This window comes from Oryctolagus cuniculus, chromosome 9, assembly GCF_051225735.1.
Source record: "Oryctolagus cuniculus isolate XC-2025 breed Fujian yellow rabbit chromosome 9, ASM5122573v1, whole genome shotgun sequence".
Classification (NCBI taxonomy): Eukaryota; Metazoa; Chordata; class Mammalia; order Lagomorpha; family Leporidae; genus Oryctolagus; species Oryctolagus cuniculus.
In genome coordinates, this window is record NC_142875.1 from 106,728,661 (window position 1) to 106,748,813 (window position 20,153).

The 20,153-nt window shown below is 52.2% G+C and overlaps 1 protein-coding gene across 2 annotated transcripts; it reads right to left on the reverse strand.

Annotated features, from left to right (window-relative positions):
* Positions 1-116: 116 nt before the first annotated feature.
* ITFG2 (integrin alpha FG-GAP repeat containing 2) lies at positions 117-13,859 on the reverse strand. 2 transcript variants are annotated; one of them, XM_002712802.6, is made up of 12 exons: positions 13,648-13,859; positions 8,876-8,971; positions 7,959-8,000; positions 7,601-7,772; positions 6,056-6,195; positions 5,438-5,586; positions 4,994-5,091; positions 4,750-4,803; positions 4,565-4,656; positions 3,672-3,789; positions 1,679-1,852; positions 117-1,601 (listed from the first exon to the last, which is right to left on the reverse strand). In XM_002712802.6, the coding sequence occupies exons 1-12, from the start codon at positions 13,741-13,743 to the stop codon at positions 1,498-1,500; spliced, it is 1,335 nt and encodes a 444-aa protein (XP_002712848.1). In that variant the 5' UTR covers positions 13,744-13,859; the 3' UTR covers positions 117-1,497. The 2 variants fall into 2 exon arrangements, with proteins under 2 accessions (XP_002712848.1, XP_089159941.1); XM_089303815.1 differs by lacking the exon at positions 7,601-7,772 and having other exon boundaries at positions 13,648-13,849.
* Between the last annotated feature and the right edge of the window lie 6,294 nt (positions 13,860-20,153).

A 20,153-nucleotide genomic window follows, 5' to 3' on the forward strand; every position in this document is an offset into this window, starting at 1 on the left:
TGAAGTTTTGTTTTGGTGCAAAAATGTTGGAATCCATGCATATGAGGGATCTTCAAGAAGTTCATAGACGAGGCATAGTATGAAAAAACTGTGCACAAATTTATCTTTACACCAAATTATCTTTTAAAATTTTTATTTATTTTCATTTTATTTGAAAGGTGGAGAGAGAGATGGAGAGAGACACAGAGAAAAGACAAGAGACACAGAGAGATCTTCTACCCACTAGATTACTTCCAAATGTCCACAATAGTTGGGGCTGGGCCAGGCCAAAGCCAAAAGCCAGGAACTCCATCCGGGTCTCCCACATGGGTGGAGGGACCCAAGCACTCGAGCCATCACTGCTGCCTCCCAGGGCATGCATTAGCAGGGAGCTGGAGTCAGCAGTGCAGCCAGGACTTGGCCACAGGCACTCCAGTACACGATGCAGATATTCCAAGGGGCATCTTGACCCCGAGCCCAATGCCTACTCCATGAACTTTTCTTTTAATTCCATTTTCTGTGCACTTTTAAGAGGACAGCATTTAGTACCACATCACATACAGCTATAACACTGACCTACACTGTGAATAGCATACTCCTGCCATTTTCAATTTTCTTTCTATCCTACTTCATTTACTTCGAACATGCTGGCCACAACCCTCCAAAGGACTGCAATCTACAATTTGAAAAAACGCTGATTAAGGGCACAGAGAATCAAGAGCAGAAGGAACATACATGGCCCAAGACATAATTCTGTTGTGGTCTGGGTCATAAACCTGCATCAGACTGCGAATGTCTATTGTCTCAGCGACAATACGGTGTTTTGGTGGGGAGAGCGCGACGGGGAAATGGGAAGAACAGCACTCGGCTTGAGGAACTGTGGTAGGATAAGAAAGCACCGATCTGGCTGCTTCAGTAGATGGAGGAAAATCGATTGTCTCAGGGCTGCCAGGAACACAAGACCAGACTGTAAAATGGCCAGCAAGATCCCACAGTGCGAAGCAAACAGTTTGCCATGCCTGTGGTCCCTCCTGATGACAGTGACCTGCAGCTGGGCCGGGGAGCTAGCGCTTAGGCTGGGGTGCAGCCTCACCTCAACCTTCCGTGCTCTTCTCGGCCTGAAGCCTGGTTTTCTTAGGGGTGCTGGGGCCACACAAAAAGACATGCACTCCTTCCTCTCCAACAAACCTCTGTTTCCCACATAGGGAGAGTGGTGGTGGGGGAATCCCAAATGATTTGGAACAAGGCCAGAGTCTTAGACCCTGCTGGTGTAATGTGTGAGGGCCACCCAGAAAGGGCGGAGGGGTCAACTTGTGTCTTCCTTCACCACAAAGACTATGAGGTCTATAGTTCCCGGTCGCCCTCAGGCTGTCACCATCCTTCCGTGCCCCGGGTCGGATCATGTTCATCAGTAACCCATGTTCCCTATTCTGCCAATACCATGGAAATCTCTGGGGGTGGGAGTGGGGCTCAGATGGATCCTTTGCCAGCGAAGAAGCACGGTGCACCTAGGTGGACCTAGGTGGGGTCCTGGAGGCTTGCAGGCGCACACTGTGGCGGCTGGTCCGGATGGTAGAGGGTGTGGTGAAGCAGGGCGCGGGCCGCAGGAAGGTCGTTGGGATCTGAGGGCCGAAAAGGGGCTGGTAAGAGGTTCCAGGGTCTGCTGGGCGCCTGGGCCACCGACTCCCTGGGGACTCACCGGTGCCCAGCTCCTGCAGCAGGCTGCGGAACTCTGGCTCCGCCTCCAGCAGCTTCAGCAGGTTGGTGGACTCCATCCGCTCCAGCTGCACCTCCCAGTACACGTAGATCTTCTGGTTGAAGGTGACGTACACCAGGCAGGGGCTGTTGCGGCCCTCTTTGCAGGCGTAGAGGCCTGGGAAGGGCGGGCAGCGAGACAGAGGCCACAGGTTTCAGCCACAGTGATGGGCGGCAGAGAGCAAAACCTAGCTCCAGGTCAGGAGTCTGGCCTTTCCAGAGCAGTCAAGCAAAACCAGAAACACGCTCTCTCTGTAGCTTCTGTTGGGAACCAAGCAACCAAAACCAGGCAGAACTGCCTCCGAAAAGGTGCTGTTAGTTCCTTTTCCCATCTCAGTGACCTTGCGAGAGGCAGGAAGGACACAGCCTGACTAGTCCAAGGGCAGATTAGCAAAACAGGACCAGGAAGGAAAGCTTCCCTAGGCTGCCCGTCCCCTCTTCCCAGGCATATACATGATCCCTTCAGGTCACCGGAGTATGTCATCATTGTAACGACCGAACATACTCCCAGTCACCTGGAGCACGAGCGCGGCTCTCCCAGGTCCCCAGTGGGGACTCTTCTTCACCGAGGTCTGGGAGGCTCGCGTGGAGAAGAACGTGCTGATGTCTGTGTCGTCACACACCCCAGAGGGATGGCAAGAAATCATCCCATTCTTCAAAACACTCAGAGCTGGAGATCTCACTGATGCCCCCCCCCTTTAAAAAAAACTAATTTTGCATTCCAATATTTTATTTTTAAATGTTCATGTTCATGTACTTAAAAGGCAGAGCAACACACACACACACACACACACACACACATGGAGTTTCTATTTGCTGGTTTACACCATAAATGTCTACAATAGCCAGGAGCCTGGAACTGCATCTGGGTCTCCCATGTAGGTGGCAGGGACTATTATCTGCTGCCTCCCCTGGAGTATTAGCAGGAAGCTGGATCAGAAGCAGAGGAGCTGGGACTCAAACCACTGGCATTCTGATATGGGATGCAGGCATCCCAAGCAGCACTTAAGAAGTTGTGCCACAACCCAACCTGACCTCATTGTCTTCTATCTCTCCTTTTTAAAACTGTCAAGATGGGGCCAGCACCGTGGCACAGTGGATAAGCCACTGCCTATGATGCCAGCATCCCATATGGGTGCTGTTTCGAGTTCCAGTTGTTTTGCTTCTGATCCACCTCCCTGCTAATGCACCTGGGGAAGCAGTGGAAGATGCCTCAAGTACGTGGGCCTCTGCCATCCATGTGGGAGACCTGGATGGAGTTCAGGCTCCTGGCTTCAGCTAGGCCCAGCCCTGGCCATTGCAGCCATTTGGGGAGTAAACCAGTGGCTGGAAGATAACTCTCCTGTCTCTCCTTCTCTCTCTGTAACTCTATCAGGTAAATAAATAAATCTTTGAAAAAAAAAAATAAACTGCCGGCGCCGCGGCTCAATAGGCTAATCCTCCGCCTAGCGGCGCCGGCACACCAGGTTCTAGTCCCGGTCGGGGCGCCGGATTCTGTCCCGGTTGCCCCTCTTCCAGGCCAGCCCTCTGCTGTGGCCAGGGAGTGCAGTGGAGGATGGCCCAGGTGCTTGGGCCCTGCACCCCATGGGAGACCAGGAAAAGCACCTGGCTCCTGGCTCCTGCCATCGGATCAGCGCGGTGCGCCGGCCATTGGAGGGTGAACCAACGGCAAAGGAAGACCTTTCTCTCTGTCTCTCTCTCTCTCACTGTCCACTCTGCCTGTCAAAAAAAAAAAAAAACAAAAAAAAAACAAAAAAAAATAAACTGTCAAGATGGCAATGTAGTAGCCACCCACCACCCCTTAAGGAACTCATTCATCTGGGAAGACTTACAGTCAAGATGATGCTGAGAGTGGAAACGAGAGGCAAGAAATGACCTGGCATGAGCATGCGTGGAACGGGGGGTGGGGGGTGTGGCCGTGGGGCCAGGGGACCCACCTGCACAGAAAGCCCGGATGTTCTCATCCACCTGGAAGCGGACGACAGTGCGGTTGTGATCGATGATGTACGTCTGTCCGTCCCAGGCACACGCAACCACCTCCTCGTGGCCATTGCCCTGAAAGAGGCCAGAGCGCAGGGTGTGAGGGAGGCTGGGCGCCACACGCGAAGCTCCATGGGAGCTGTGGACCGTACTCTGCGGGAAGACAGAGCTGGGGAAGCACTTCTGCAGGCCAGGCCAACCGGGCTGGCAAAGGAGCCCCTTTCCGAGCGCGCGCTACAACCCCATGAGCCAGGCGACATCATTCCCAACTTTATATTGAGGAAACCGCAGCCGTCAGAAGTCAAGTCCCTCGCCCAAGGTCACTCAGCTGAGATGTTAAAGAATCAGGACTCAAAACCAAGTCTTGTCTGCCTGGCTTCAAAGCCTCAGGCCTCCTCCTAAACCATCAAATATGCCCACTGGCAATGTCAAGTGTAGCCTCCATCTGCTACATCCGGGGCCGCGGAGCTAGCAAACGGAGACTCATAAAATGATAGGGGCTGTGGCACGTGGTGGGTCACGCTGCCACTTGCAATGCCCGCTTCCCGTATTAGAGTGCCCGGGCTCAGGTCTTGGCTCTGCTTCCAATTCCAGCTTCCTGCCACCCATGTGGGAGACTCACATGGAGTTCTTGGCTCCTGGCTTCAACCTGGCCCAGCCCCAGCTGTTGTGGGCATTTAGGGGAGTGAATAAGCAGATGGAAGACCTCCCTCCCTAACTCTCTACCTTTCAAATAAATCAATAAAAATTAAAAGAAAAAAAAAGGATGAAACTGGGATGCGGGGATGGCCTGATGTGACTCTGGTCTCTGTCTCTCCTGTGCTGCGCCCCCCACCAGGGCGTCACTCACCGTGACATCTAGCTTCTCTAGGGCAAAAAGCTGGTGATCCACCTGCACTGACCACAGCAGCTTGTCCGCCTCCTCCATCAGCTTTAGCGTCCCTGCCAGGGAGAGGCAGGCCGAGGTGGGTGGGCCAGGCCGCTGAGCAGACCCCTCAGGCAGGCAACCCCCTACTCCATCCCAGCATTGCTCACCATCCAGGGTGCACAGGGCAAAGAGGCCAGAGCCACGGCTCTCTGGGTTGTGGCCTGTGGGTGGGGCAGAAGGGCCAGGGGAAGAAAACATGAAAGGCAGGGCAAGACAGGTGCCCCCAGGGAGAGGCAGCCCCAGCAGGGAGGGAAGGGTGATGGGAATGCAAATAGGGGCAAGACGCTGGCCCTCTCCCGGCTCCCAGCCCCCAAGAGCTCGGCTCCCTCCCCCGCCCCACCCCACCTTCACCTTGTTTGATGTTGCCAATTAAGTGAGTGGAGACATTCTTGTTGTGAATTCGGCCAGAAGTCTGGTGCAGTACCACATCCCGGGCAGCTGGGGTCTCCCTGGGCCAAGTGGGAGTGCAAGTGAGGCCCCTTGGGACTGTGGGACTGCTAACCCAGAACGAGCTTCCAGGATCTAAGTCAGCTTAGAAGCCTGTCTCTGACCCCGTCTGGCCCAGTAGCCAATAGAAAAGAGAAGGACAGTGCCACAGGCTTGAAGCCTGGGATCTCTTTCAGAGCTACTGGTTGAAGTCCCAAAATAATTTTCCTTAATGAAGCAAAGGGCTTGGGCTGGGACCCAGGTGAAGAAGTTCCGCTCACTGCAGGCCCAACTCACTGCCATGTGCCACGGGGAGCTGGTCCTGCTGCCATGCACCTCAGCGCCACCCATAGGCCTACGCCCCCTTACCTGCTGCCCTCTGCGGCCCCCTCAGAGGTGGGAGGGGACCCAGCGTCCTGGTTCCAGGTACACAGCAGGACTGCATAGGCACAGCCAGGCTGAGAAACCATCAGCTCAGGAACCCCCTGCGGCCCCAGAGTCACGGAGAGACTGTCCACCTGCACCAGGGATGGGGGATAGAGGGAGAGAGAGACAGACAGAGAGAGAGAGAGAGAGAGAGAGAGAGAGAGAAGGAACTGGCACCCTGCAGAGAACAGGCTGAGGTGGGGCAGGGGTCCTGGCAATAGCCCTCCAGCTTTGAGGCTGGCAGCAGGAAGGACTCGGGTCTGTGAGAGTGCGGCTGGTGGCCTTCTCTCCACAGAGACCACCTGCTTCCCACTGTGCGAGCTGCAGCTGGGGCCACGTCCTGAGGCAGTCCACACCACACCCACCGCCATACTCCCAGTGTTCAGCCCAGTCTTTGGTCTTCCTGCCAGTTACTAGCAATTTCCCCTAAGGCCCTGATGGGCAAGGATCTCCTCTGGATTTGTCTCAACACAGGTGACTTTGCCCTCTCCCCACCTGGTCCTGTCCCCTGGCCGTTCTCCCACGCTCCTGGCCTTGCTGGTCCCCAGCTCAGCCCCTCACCTGACCCTCCAGCATCCATTTCTTGAGGGACACCAGCTGCCCGGTCAGGTGTTCGCCGCCTTCGCCCAGTTCCTCCCAGCGGAAGGCCCTCACCACACGGTCGGTGTAACCCACCACCAGCTCGCGGCACCCATCTCCATCTGTGCGCACAGAAGACAGGATGGGTTTGCAGCCAAATCTGTATTCATCAGCTTGACTCCTACTAGCATCTCGCCCCCCACACTGCTGCCATCACCACTGTCGGCACCTTCTTTCTTTTTCTTTCTTTTTTTTTTTTTTTTGACAGGCAGAGTGGACAGTGAGAGAGAGAGACAGAGAGAAAGGTCTTCCTTTGCCGTTGGTTCACCCTCCAATGGCCGCCGCGGCCGGGACTAATGGCCGCCGCGGCTGGCGCGCTGCAGCCTGCGCACTGCGCTGATCCGATGGCAGAAGCCAGGTGCTTCTCCTGGTCTCCCATGGGGTGCAGGGCCCAAGCACTTGGGCCATCCTCCACTGCACTCCCGGGCCACAGCAGAGAGCTGGCCTGGAAGAGGGGCAACCGGGACAGAATCCGGCGCCCCGACCGGGACTAGAACCCAGTGTGCCGGCGCCGCAAGGCAGAGGATTAGCCTAGTGAGCCACGGTGCCGGCTAAGGCACCTTCTTTCTTTTTTGTAATTTATGTGAGAGACAGAGAGAGGAAGAGACAGACAGATGGAGGGACAGGGTTCCCATTCACTGGCTCGCTCTGCAGATGCCTGCCACAGCCCAGGCTGGGCTAAGGCTGAAGCCGGGGACGCCACCCAGGTCTCCCACATGAATGGCAGGAAAGCAGTCACTTGAGTCACCAGCACGGCTGCCCAGGATCTGCATTAGCAGGAAGTGAGAGCCAGGAGCTGGAGCCGGGAGTGCCAACGTGGGGTGCAAGTGTCGCAACTACCAGGCTCACTGCCCTCTCCCCGCCACCGGCACCTTCTCTCCAGCGGAACTTCACACCCAATCACCTTTCACGTTGTGGCTGCCACCGGCCCCTGCCCTTCCACCTGACCCAGAGAGCGCAGACACAGCACTCAGGTGTCCCGATTGATCCCACACACTAACTGCCGCCTTTGAGACAGCTGCGGGGTAAAGGAGCAGCCCCACATCTCTATGGCGCCCTCTCTTCACCCGCTGGGTTTTTTACCCAGTGTCACCTTCTCAGTAAGCTCATCTCTGACAATTCCAATTCCAATCGCTCTCTGCTTTGATAATCTCTACCCTTTTTCGTGATTTGTTTTCTTCACTGTGCTTACATATTAACTTTTAATATCATATTTGATTTTCTTGCAAGATTTATAATGTTTCTCTTCTCTTTCTAACAAGGTCCAAGAAGGCAGCAGGTTGTTATATTCTGGACTTAGAACGATGCCTGGCTGGTAATAGGAGCTCAGTAACTCTATATCAAACACATAAAGCATGCAAACAAATACTGACTCTCTCCCTCACTCTCATGTCCTGGAATTCTCCCTGGTGCCCACTGACCCCCCTCCCACTCCCCCAGGTGCGGCGCAATGGCGGCCATGCCCACCGATGTCGCTGATCAGCATGACCTTGGTGTTGGCAGGGATGTGCTGCTTGAACACTGGCCGCGGCTCCTCTCCCGTGAGTGTCTCGTGGTGCCCAGACGCATCCAGGGCCTTGGCAGGTGTCAGGTCAAACAGGTGAAACCAGCCTTCGGCGCTCACTGCCACCACCAGGTTCTGGGAGAGACGGGAGTGCGGGAGGGGCGCGCGGGCACCAGCTTGGGAATCATATCACGGGGGGGGGGGGAGGGGGGGCACGGCTGAAGCCTTTAACTCTCAACTGACTTCCACTAGGAGACAGGGCTCCTTGGCAGGCCTTCGTGTTCTACTGAGGCCTGAGATCAGGATTCCTAGAGCTCTTACCTTTCCTTTGTTGCACACATCTCCAACGCCAACACATGTCAGCTGCAAGAGAGAAAGGAGGGTCAGGGAGGCACCAAGGGAGGCCAGCACTCCCTCATCTCTGCAGAGCAAGAAGGAGAGCCACGTGACCGACCCTAGTCATTGAGGAAAAAAGCATTCACTTGAAAGGCAGAGTGACAGAGAGAAGGAGAGACAGGGAGAGATCTTCCATCTGCTGGCTTACTCCCCAGATGCCAGCGACAGCCAGGGCTGGGCCAGGCTGAAGCTAGAAGCCTGGAACTCCATCCAAGTCTCTGCGTGGGTGCCAGGGACCTCAGTGCTTGGGTCATCATCTGCTGCCTTTCCAGCTGCTTTAGCACAAATGCTGGACCAGGAGCGGAGTAGCCAGAACTCTACACCCAGCATTCTGGTGCGGGCTACAGGCATCCCAGGCTGTGGCTTAACCTACTGTGCCACAATGCTCGCCCCGTACACTGAGTCTTTGTTAACCGAGTTTTGTATGACAGGCCCAGTTTACCCAGACGGCAAGATGAAGACCTGATGTAGTTAGGGCAATTTGGGCTTAAAACAAAGAAAAATCCTTACATCTAATATAGCTAGACGAGCAGATTCTGGATGCACTCAAATGACTGCCCCCATTTCTTGACTACACAAGATCAGAGCATCTTCTCCCATAAAGTACCAAAGGGCACTCTACAACATAAAAGACATCCAGCCTCTTGCGGTGGGGGGACAGGCACAGACAAGGGCACTGCCTATGGGCTACTGTCCTGAGTCACAGGAAGTGTGACCGCGTAGGTGGGCTGAGGAGCAGGACAGTCAGGATGCACCAGTGAGCTCCTGTGTGGGACCTGCCCTTACGGTCCCTGTGCACGAGAGGTTCCGCTGGCCCAAGATCCAGGGAGGGGAATACTAACCATCCCCTGGCAGGAACAGGTGACCCATGGCCGGCTGTCGTCCTTCTTATACACGGACAGTTTTCCGCTGGTGTCTCCCACGACCAGTTCATTCAACTTCAAGTGGAGAAAGAAGAGAGGGTTAGGACGAGATCATGCTCGAAAACAGAAAGCTTTTCTCTAGTTGGCCCAACCTGGGGGAACCCCAAGGCATCAGCTTTTAATTTATTAACTTGAGAAAAATTATTTGGTGGGGGAGGGGGCAGGCATTTGGTGCAGAGGTTAAGCGGTTTGTGTCCCATACATCGAGTGCCTAAGGTTTAAGTCCTTGCTCTGCTCCTCAGTCCAGCTTCCTGCTGATGTCCACCCTGGGAGGCAGCAGACAGGGCTCAAGTACTTGGGTGCTCGCTATTTATTTGGGAGACCCAGATGGAGTTCTGGGCTGGCTTTGGACTGGTCCAGTCCTCACTGTTGCAGGCATTTGAGGAATGAACCAGCAGATGGAAGATCTTTTTCTGTCTCTTTGTCTCTCTCTATATATTGATCTGCCTTTCAAACAAAAATAAATTAAAACTTTACCAAAAAAATCAGTAACTGAAAAAAAAAAACCTTTTGGGACCAACATAGTCATAGTTTTCCTTTGAGGTGTGTGTGTGCTGGAGGTAGGAGAAGTCAGAGGGACAGGGACTACACAGAACCTGTAACCCATCCCAGCAAACTCTGGTACCTGAAAACCTCTAAACTCTATATAACTGACTTTGGCTCTTCTACTCTGTCCATTACAAATGGGACATGTTTTGAAAACCATCTGAGACTCTAACCTCAGGCTCTGTATTTATTTATTAATTTTTTTTAAAATTTATTTTATTTGAAAGAGTTACAGAGAGAGGTAGAGAGAGAGAGGGGTCTTCTATCCACTGGTTCACTCCCAAAATGGCCGCGAGGACCGGAGCTGAGCTGATCTGAAGCCAGGAGCCAGGAGCTTCTTCCAGGTCTCCCACACGAGTGCAGGGACCCAAGGACCTGGACCATCCTCTGCTGCTTTCCTAGGTGCATTAGCAGGGAGCTGGAGCAGAAATGGAGCAGCTGGGGCTCGACTGGTGCCCATATGGGATGCTGGCGCTTCAGGCCAGGGCTTTAAACTGCTGCGCCACCACGCCAGCTCCTTATTTATTTATTTGACAGGCAGAGTTAGACATTGAGAGAGAGAGACAGAGAGAAAGGTCTTCCTTCCGTTGGTTCACCCCCCAAATGGCCACTATGGCCGGCGCTGCGCCGATCTGAAGCCAGGAGCCAGGGGCTTCCTCCTGGTCTCCCATGTGGGTGCAGGGCCCAAGCACTTGGGCCATCCTCCACTGCCTTCCTGAGCCACAGCAGAGGGCTGGAATGGAAGAGGAGCAACCGGGACAGAATCCGGCGCCCCAACCGGGACTAGAACCCCGGGTGCTGGCGCCGCAGGTGGAGGATTAGCCTAATGAGCCGTGGTGCCGGCCCATATTTATTTATTTTCACATTATCTGAAGGTAGAGAGATCTGTTGGTTCACTTCTCAGTTGCTCACAACACATCTGGGTCTCCCACATGGGTGGCAAGGGCCCCAGTACTTGGATCATCACTCTCTGCTGCATTAGCAGGAAGTTGAATCAGAAGTAGGGAGATGGCACACGAACCAGGCATTCGGATAGGGATGTGGATGTCCCAAGCTGTGACTTAACCACTGTACCAAATGCCTACCATCAGACTAGTATTTGTTAATTTATTTTAAAATATTTATTTTATTTTTTATTTGAAAGGTGCAGAGTTACAGAGAGAGAAGGAAAGACAGAAAGAAATCTTCCATCCACTGGTTAACTCCCTAAATGGCTGCAACAGTGTGGGTTGGGCTGTGCTGAAGCCAGAAGCCAGGAACTCCATCCAGGTCTCCTATGTGGATGGCAGGGACCCAAGTACTTGGGTCATCTTCCTCTACTTTCCCAGGTATGTCAGCAGGGAGCTGGCTGGGAAGTGGAGCAACCAGGACTAGAACCTGCAGTTATATGGGATGCCGGCATGGCAGGCAACAGCTTAATCCGCTAGGCCACAGCACCGGCCCCCAGACTAGTATTTACAACACGGGAGTGAAGCAGAAAGACAATGCCAGCTCTTGGGGCCCTCCCTCCCTGGCAAGGCCTTGAGATGTGATGTGGCCACCGAGGGTGGTGTCAACATCCGCCTGGGCCTGGGGCGCCCTCAGCAGCTGTGAGGAGGGGAGGCTCCTTGCATGAAGCCTCTTTTCCACCATCTGTGGCCCCTCCCCCCGACTAAAGATGACAGCCAGGTGGCTTCAACCCCTATTTCTATAAACAGCCTCATGGTTTCCTTGTGTGGATACAGCCAACAACTCTTATTTGTCCCCCAAATAGAAGAAACTAATGCTAGGTTCTCAAAAGATTTAATTCTAAAGGCAACAAAGAGATAACACCTCAATGGTAAGAGAAAGTTAGAAACAAGTTGAAAAAAAAAAAAGAAGAAACAAGTTGGGATTTATTGTTTATTGATAACAATTCACTTTCCTTTAATTAAATAAAAAAAATTTTTTTTTTCATTTTATTTGAAAGGCAGGCAGAGATCTTCCATTTGCTGGTTCACTCTCCCAAATGCCTGTAACAGACTGGGCAGGACCAGGTCAAAGCTAGGAGCACATTCTGGCTTCCCAGTTGGGTGGCAGGGAGCCAAGTACTGAGCCATCACTGTTGCTCTCCCAGGTACATCAGCAGGAAGCTGGATTGGAAGTGGAGCAACCAGGACTCAAACCAGGTGCTGGCATTGCAGGCAGCGACTTTACCCCCTATGTCACAATGTTGGCCCCAGAAAAAACTATTTTTTAAATTCCACTTGTCCATGAACTTTTTGAGGTCCTCTCATAGATCCCACAGTCTCCCTGCTGTGGTTGAACAGAGAGAGACACAGGAATAAAATCCCCTGAGTGCCGCATGTACAGGGAGCAAGCAGACGGGACTCAGCTGGGTGAAGAGGGAGGCAACGGCAGGTGTCCCGGGAGAGGAGATCTGCGGGCCAGCCATGTGCCCTCCAGCAGCCAGTCTGCTTCTCTGTGCTTGGGTGGTCCCTCCCTCGGGTGGAGGTACACTAGGGGTCAGAAATGCACCAGGAGAAAGGCGCTGAGGGCCTTCTATGATCTGCTTCAGTGCACAGTCATACAGCGTACGTATTCTAACCCTGGCTTCTCCCACTCCTTAGCAGGAAATAAGTCCCTGTCAAAAAACCAGGAGACTGGGGGTTTATTAGGCTGACATCAGTTGTCCTTGTGCTCCCCAGTAGCCAAATGTTTCCCTCTTTCAGTTATCTTTGCCAATAACTGGCAAAGCTCTTCAAATTGCTTTGAAACACATGATCACATTTGCTTCTTCTTCTTCTTCTTCTTCTTCTTTTTTTTTTTTTAAGAGTTACTGAGAGACAGTAAGAGACAGAGAGAGATCTTCCATCCATTGGGTTCACTCCCCAGATGGCTTCAACAACCAGTGCTCACTGGTCCAGGACGAAACCAGGAGCCAAGAACATCATCCAGTTCTTCCACATCATCTGGCTCTTCCCAGGCCATTAGCAGGGAGCTGGATCAGAAGTGGAGCAGCTGGGACACAACCGGATCCCGTGTGGGATTCCGGTGTGGCAGGTGGTGGCTTTCTCTGCTACACCCAGACACTGGCCCCTCACATTCGCTTCTTACAACAATCCTCATGCATTAGAACAACTCAATAGTGCTCATTACATGCCTGCACTGTTCTAAGTGAATACAACAGTGAAAAAAAAAAAAAGACTTAAAAGTTTATATCCTCATGGAACGTGTAACAACAGAGCTTACCACTCAAACGAGAAAAAAAATAGTAGTGTAATATACAGCGATCCCTCAGTATCTGCAGGCCACTGGTTCCGGGACTTCCTTAGACTCCTCAGATACAATTTCCTTACATAAAACGGCATAGCATTTGCAAATAACCTCCGGCATTCTCCACTCTACCTCAAATCATCTCTGGATTACTTCTAATACCTAATGCGTGTGCTATGTAAGTACAGTCACGAGCTACACAGGCCACGTGTGTGAAGGTTGTACACCATACAGCCTAGGCGTGTGGTGGGCTGGACCGCCTAATCTCTGTGAGCACACCATGATGTTTGCAGGAGGGCAAGATCAGCTCAAAACACGCTTCTCAGAGCGCGACCCTGACACGAAGCGTCCCACAGTTTATTACTGCGTTGTACTGTTTAGGGGATAGTGGCTGGAAAGAACCGCCTAAACACACACACACCCATTACAGAGCCAGTGTGCTTCTTTAGCTAATGTTTTCCATCCGTGGCTGGCCGGGTACAGATGGCCGAGTGCACGAAGCAGTTATCGAGCGCGAACTGCGCGACCAACGAACGGCTGGGAGAAAATCCGAGGCTCTGACAGCGAAGCGATCTGTCCGTGAGGTGAGGCCCGGCCCCAGAAGCCCTGAGCCAGTGGCCACCAGCGTTTACCAGGCTCCTATTATGAACCAGTTCCAGAACCAGGAGGAGGGACCAACTATCTACCCCCTGAAAAATCACTCTTGGGGTGCCAGGCCAGCTATCCCCGTGACGACGGCTGCCATCTAAGCTATCAATCAAAGCCCGCCGCCAGTCCCGCAGGCGGGCCCCACTACGCATGCTCGCTGCTCCTGCGGCAGGCTCGGCGGCCCCCTCCCCGGGCCTCCGCCCGGCTCCGCCCCGCGCCTGCGCAGAGCCGGACTGCGAGTCCGGCGGTGCGCACGCACCTACCGTATCGTTATCGACGTCTCCCAGGCAGATTGCGTGGGGGAAGAGGCTCCCGCTGAAGTCCAGCGCCACGCGCTGCACGTAGCTAACCGACCTCATAGTACTTGCAAGGGCTGGGTGATCGGGAGCCCTGCGAACTTCGAGCCCCTCCCGACGGGCGCTCGAGAGGAAGGCCACCTAAAGTGACGTCACCGCCTGCCCTCCAATCCCTGCCTTCCTGATTTAACCTTAGCGAGGAGGCGGGTCTTCCGAGCCTGGAGGCGGCCCCCCCAATGTAAGATGTGATTGACAGGGCAATGAACCATTGCTTTTCTCCAGAGGGCTGCAGCGCGTGGTTGGATTGATCCTGACGTAGCCCCTGTGTTTCCTTGGCAACAGGGCTCTCCAGGGCTTGACCTAATAACCTTGACCTCTTGGTTGCCTTGGTGTGAAAATTCGTGTACCTGGGAATCATATTAATAATCGTAATAACTGAGAGCTGTATGATTTCTAGGAATGTATTTTTAAAGCTAGCTACCCATTAGTTGTGAAAATAATGTAGTAAATTACAACTAACATTTTAATTAATGATGAAGTAGAAGAGACCAGGTGACTCCTGGGTGGTGAGGTATCGTTTTTGCAAACCCTTTGTTTCAATGGTATATATTTACACGTGTGGACAGGCTTATCAGGTAAAAAAGTTTTCAGTTCACTCTATACTTCCTGCTCAGTAGTTCGAAAGCCACCTGTTGCAAGGCATATTTCACAGGTATTACTTAATGCAATTAGCACAGCCACCCCAGAGCTTGTATTTCACTTTGTAGGGGAGAAGAGGTTCAGCAAAATTAGGTAATGTGGCAGAAAGTGATGGTGGTGGGTCTCAACCAGGCTTGTTTTGTTTCCAAACCCCAGGGCCTTTTACTGCCGTAGTTTCTAGGACAGTCCCAGGCTGCCGGGATTCTGGATCTGCTCTGCCTGTGGGCCCCATCCCCCAGCACAGAGCTATTGCCCCTTTCCCTCGCTGTCGAGTCTCTGTTGGCATCTCCAGTGCCGGCTTCTGTGAGATTCTTCCTAGTTGAATGCAGCCTTGCCTTTCTTTGTGGTGCCTCATCAATGAGGGCAGTCAGAGTAGTAGTCATGAAATCCTAGAGGTGATCAATTCATTTGTAGATTTAGGTCGGTAAGACCCAGCTGATTTACACTTGGTCTTTCAGGTCAGATAAGGACGTCTACCGACCTGGAGATCTCGGACCACAGGCTGGTTCCACTTTATATGCTTGAGCCATAGTGGGAGGAGGCTAGAGGACAGGGCCTCTTGGCTTGGAGGAGTGAAAGGAGGATGGCAAATTTTGTTCTGGAGGTCCCAGCTGGATTAAGGTAACAGCAGGTCACAGCAATAAGTAGGAGGCAGTCTGGACAAATACTGGGGACCACAGATGCCCTCTGGCCCATTCCTGGTACTGCAGAATGGATGGTCAGTGTAGGCATTTGGTGCTGCACTTGATACCACTTGGGACACACCCACATCTCATATGCCTGGGTCGGGGTCCCAGCTCTGCTTCCAATTCCAGCCTCCTGTCACTGTGGACCCTGGGAGGCAGTGGGTGATGGCTCAGGTAGTTGGGTCCCTGCCACCCATATGGGAGACCCAGATGGAGTTCTGGGCTCCTGGCTTTAGCCTGGCCCTGCCCCAGCTGTTGTGGGAATTTGGGGAGCAAATCAGGAGATGGAAGATCTCTTTTGTTCTGTTTGTCTGCCTCTGTGCCTTTCAAATAAATAAAATGAATAAGTAAATAAAAATAAGTATTTTATTAGAAAAGCACTGTCAGGCGTGCCTGTTGCTTGCAGTAGATTCTCACTGATGGAGGGGTTGCCTGTTGCCTCGCCTTGTGCTCTAACGCATCTCTCTTCTCTGTTCTAGTTAAGGCCCTGAGCTTCATATTTAATTTTAAGGGATATGGGAACAAAAGCCAGTTTTAAAATGTTTAACTTCAGATGTTATGTAAAGTTAAATAGTTTTATGTTTTGTTGTACCTTATTATATATTTTTTCTCTTTTTCCAGCTCTCTGAATGAGGTTGTAAAATAAATATATGAATTAATAACTCAGGATGGGGATCCCCTTGCTTCTGCCCTAGGCACCCTGGCCTGACTCAATTCTCTGAAGTCTTACCCTCACCCAACACTCCACAATGTGTTGGTTTTATCTTCCTCATTGTTTGGTTTCTTTCTGGATCATTCTGTACCAAGGAGTGACTGTGTTTATTGGTGGATTGTGTTTCCACAAAGGCACTTCATTATGATCGCAATTTGGATACCAGGCCTTTTGTCAAGAGAGCCAAGTAAAGTTAGAAAGGGAGCAGAGAAAGGTCTCCAGGAACTAGGATATGAATCAAGTCTTTCCATACCTGTGCCTCTCCCCACCTTGCATCAATTACTGTAAGGACGTTGAGTGCTGCATTCACAGTGAGTGGAATACAAGACTAGGCGTTGCAGACCCGCATAGGCAGATTCCTGGCACCACAAGGAGCACCCCTTGCTTCTGGTCCCTTTTTAGTGAGGTAGCTGGTGGGTCTCCATTGGCACCATCTAGATCCCATCTTGTGTAAGCCCGGCACTCTCTCAGCATGGTTTGTGGCTTACTCCCTGGAACTATCTAACCAGGCTATCTTCCTAGTTGGGTGGCATAGAGACTGTTATGAGGGTGGCATAGTTGTTTTTTGTTGTTGTTTTGTTTCAGTAAGATTTATTTATTTAAAAGAGTTACACAGAGAGTAGGACAGAGAGAGAGAGAGAGAGAGAGAGATCTTCCATCTGCTGGTTCACTCCCCAGATGTCAAAGCCAGGAACCAGGAGCTTTATCTGGGTCCCCCAGGTGGGTGAAGAGGAGCAAGTGCTTGGACTGTCTTTTGATGCCTTCCCAGGTCATTAGCAGGGAGCTGGATCAGAAGTGGAGCAGCCAGGACTCAAACCTATGGCCATATGGGGTTCCAACATGGCAGGCTGTGGCGTTATCTGCTATGCCACAATGCAGGCCCAAAGGATGGCCTAGTTTATACAAACTATGAACAGTAGCTTCAGTGGAAAGCTCCATGGGAGAAAATGGAGTTGCGTGAGAAGGATTTCTAAGGCTATTCTATGACCGCTACATCTGCTTAGAGAATGGCCCTACCCAGGTTCTTTCCGTCTACCCAAGGTGCCCGAGTAAGAATCCTGGCCTAGCAGGGCCTTCACAGAGCACTTCCTGCACATGAGGCCGAGAGCCCTTCACCACGTTGGGGTCAGGGACCAGGGCTTCCCAGTGGGCTCGGCCTGAGACACGTCGTCCCTCCCTGCCCTCTCGCAGTGCACCGTGGTGTGGTGAAGTTTCTGAAGTGCCAGGAAGGACAGAAACCTGCATCCCAAACCTATCTATCCCGGGAATGGACCACAACAGCCTGGGCTGCTCTGCTGAGTGAAATGCTGTTGTCCCGAACTCTCCTGAGCTCCAGCCCCTTGCTCGCGTGGTAGGCCTAGGCCAGCTCCAGGGTGCTCTGCCTCCGGAACCTGCCGTGGTTGTGTCTGGTCAAGACCCCACTGAAGGCTGAGTTCTCATTTGTCACCTGAGTGCACAGGTGAGGAAATGGGCTTGAAGCTAAGGAGGAGGAGGTTTGGAACTAGGATGTGAGTGGCGGCTGTGTAATGTGATGTCACTGGATTGCTCACTTTAAAGTGATTAATTTTATATAAATTTGATCTTTTTTTTTTTTAAAGATTTATTTATTTGAGAGGCAGAATTACAGACAGAAAGAGGGACAGAGACAAAGGTCTTCCATCTGCTGGTTCACTCTCCAATTGGCCGCAATGGGTGGAGCTGGGCTCATCTGAAGCCAGGAGCCAGGAGTTTCTTGCGGGTCTCCCACATTGGTATAGGGGCCCAAACACTTGGGCCATCTTCCACTGCTTTCCTGGGCCATTTAGCAGGGAGCTGGATCAAAAGTGGAGCAGCTGGGGCTTGGACTGGCACCCATATGGGATGCGAGTGCTGTAGGCAGAAGTAGCAGGATGCCAAGTGCTTGGGCCATCATCTGCTGCCTCCCAGAGTAGACACTAGCAGGAAGCAGAAATCAGAGTAGAGCTGGAATTTGAAACCAGGCATGCTGATCTAGGATGTAGATGTCCCTGCCACTGCACCAGACACCTGCGCGTTTCCTCTTCATCATCTCTCTTAGGAGCCACTTTGTGAAACTTTGTTGTTAGTCTCTCAGGCTGGTGTGTTGTTCAATACATGCTAGTGATTTATAACTGGGGATGGCTGGTGCATCGGCATTATGTGTGAGGTTGCCAACCAACTGGGGAGCTACAGCCATAACTGAGCAGGAACGATTTCCAGAAAATGTCCACCCATTCTTACACTGGCTTCATTTGCATAGCCCTTAGCCCATTATTTTAAGTATCAAGGTTCTGAAGTGGTCTGCATTTGGAAAGAGAACATTAGTAAGAGAGGAATAAAGCATGAAAGTTTCCATGGTTTAACTATTTTCCAACAATGCTTTCTTTAAAAAAGTACTCCTTTTATTTGTTAGAGAAGTAGAGAGCCAGCAAGCTCCCATCTGCTGGTTCACTTCCCCAGTGCCCACCACCGGGATCGGGGAACTCAATCCAGGTTTCCCACGTGGATGGTAGGAAGACAATCACTTGAGTCATCACCTGCTGCCCTTCAGGGTGTACATTAGCGGAAGCTAGAGACAGGAGCGGACCTGGGACTGAAACTCAGGCACTGATGTGTGTTGTGAGTTTTTATTTATTTATTTATTTTCTTTTTTTTGACAGGCAGAGTGGACAGTGAGAGAGAGACAGAAAGGTCTTCCTTTGCTATTGGTTCACCCTCCAATGGCTGCCGCAGCCGGCGTGCTGCGGCTGGCGCACCGCGCTGATCCGAAGCCAGGAGCCAGGTGCTTTTCCTGGTCTCCCATGCGGGTGCAGGGCCCAAGCACTTGGGCCATCCTCCACTGCACTCCCGGGCCATAGCAGGGAGCTGGCCTGGAAGAGGGGCAACCGGGACAGAATCCGGCGCCCCAACCGGGACTAGAACCCAGTGTGCTGGTGCCTCAAGGCGGAGGATTAGCCTAGTGAGCCGCGGCGCCGGTGTATTTATTTATTTTTAAGATGTATTTATTTGACAGGTAAAGTTACAGAGAGGGAGAGACATAGAGAAGTCTCCCATCTGCTGCTTCACTCCCCAATAGCAGGAGTTGAGCCAATTTGAAGCCAGGAGCCAGATTTTTCCGGGTCTCCCACATGGGTGCAGGAGGAGCCCAACGACTTGGGCCATCTTCCATTGCTTTCCAAGGCCACAGCAGAGAGCTAGATCAGAAGCAGAGCAGCTGGGACTCACACCGGTAAGCCACTGCTTTTTATTAGTCCTGCCCAAGATGTCTTTCTTTTCTTTTTTTCTTTTTTTTTTTTTTTTTTTTTTTTTGACAGGCAGAGTGGATAGTGAGAGAGAGAAAAGTCTTCCTTTGCTGTTGTTTCACCATCCAATGGCCACCATGGCTGGTGCGCTGCGCTGATCTGAAGGCAGGAGCCAGGTGCTTCTCCTGGTTTCCCATGGGGTGCAGGGCCCAAGCACTTGGGCCATCCTCCACTGCACTCCCAGGCCACTGCAGAGCTGTCCTGGAAGAGGGGCAACCGGGACAGCATCTGGCGCCTTGACCGGGACTAGAACCCGGTGTGCCGGCGCCGCTAGGTGGAGGATTAGCCTATTGAGCCGCGGCGCCGGCCCCAAGATGTCTTTCACATATTTTTTTCTCCAGTTGTAAGCGGACAGAGGTCACCTCCAGCTTTTGCTCTCAGGGAGGTGTAGCTGATACAATGTTCAAGTGCTTTGAAGCTGGAAGAGCAGGCTGGGTCAGGCCTTGCAGGGTTGTGATCTTCAGCCTAAATGGGATGGGCACCCACTGGAAGCGACTGAGCAGGTATAGGGACAGGACTCAGATGCAGTGTAGTAGTGTTTTGGGAGCTGGTGCTGTGGCATAGCGGGTAGGCCTCTGCCTGCGGTGCTGGCTGCTCCACCTCCAATCCAGCTCTCTGCCATGACCTGGGAAAGCAGTGGAAGATGCCCCAAGTGCTTGGGTCCCTGCACCTGTGTAGGAGACCCAGGGGATGGAAGACCTTTCTCTGTCTGTAGCTCTGCCTCTCAAATAAATCTTAAAAAAACAAACAAAAAGCGTTTTGCAAGACAGCAGACTGGCCATGTGTGGTAGTGTTGGGAAGGGAGTGGGGCTAGGATGATTAGAAATACTTTGGAGATGAAACGTAGTAGATCCTGATGTTTCGCTCAGCATTCGTTCAAGATAAACTCAATTCCGCTTTGTCCAGGGACCCCACTTCCAAGTTCCTGGATGCCACTGATTTCCCTTTTTCAGGCAGTCTCTGGTACAAAGTGAGTGAGGCAGGTGCAGATGCCTGCAAAATATACTTGAACACTGACCCCAAGAGGTGGAATATGTGGTAGGGTTATTTTTAGCTTTAAACATGTTTAGCTATTTT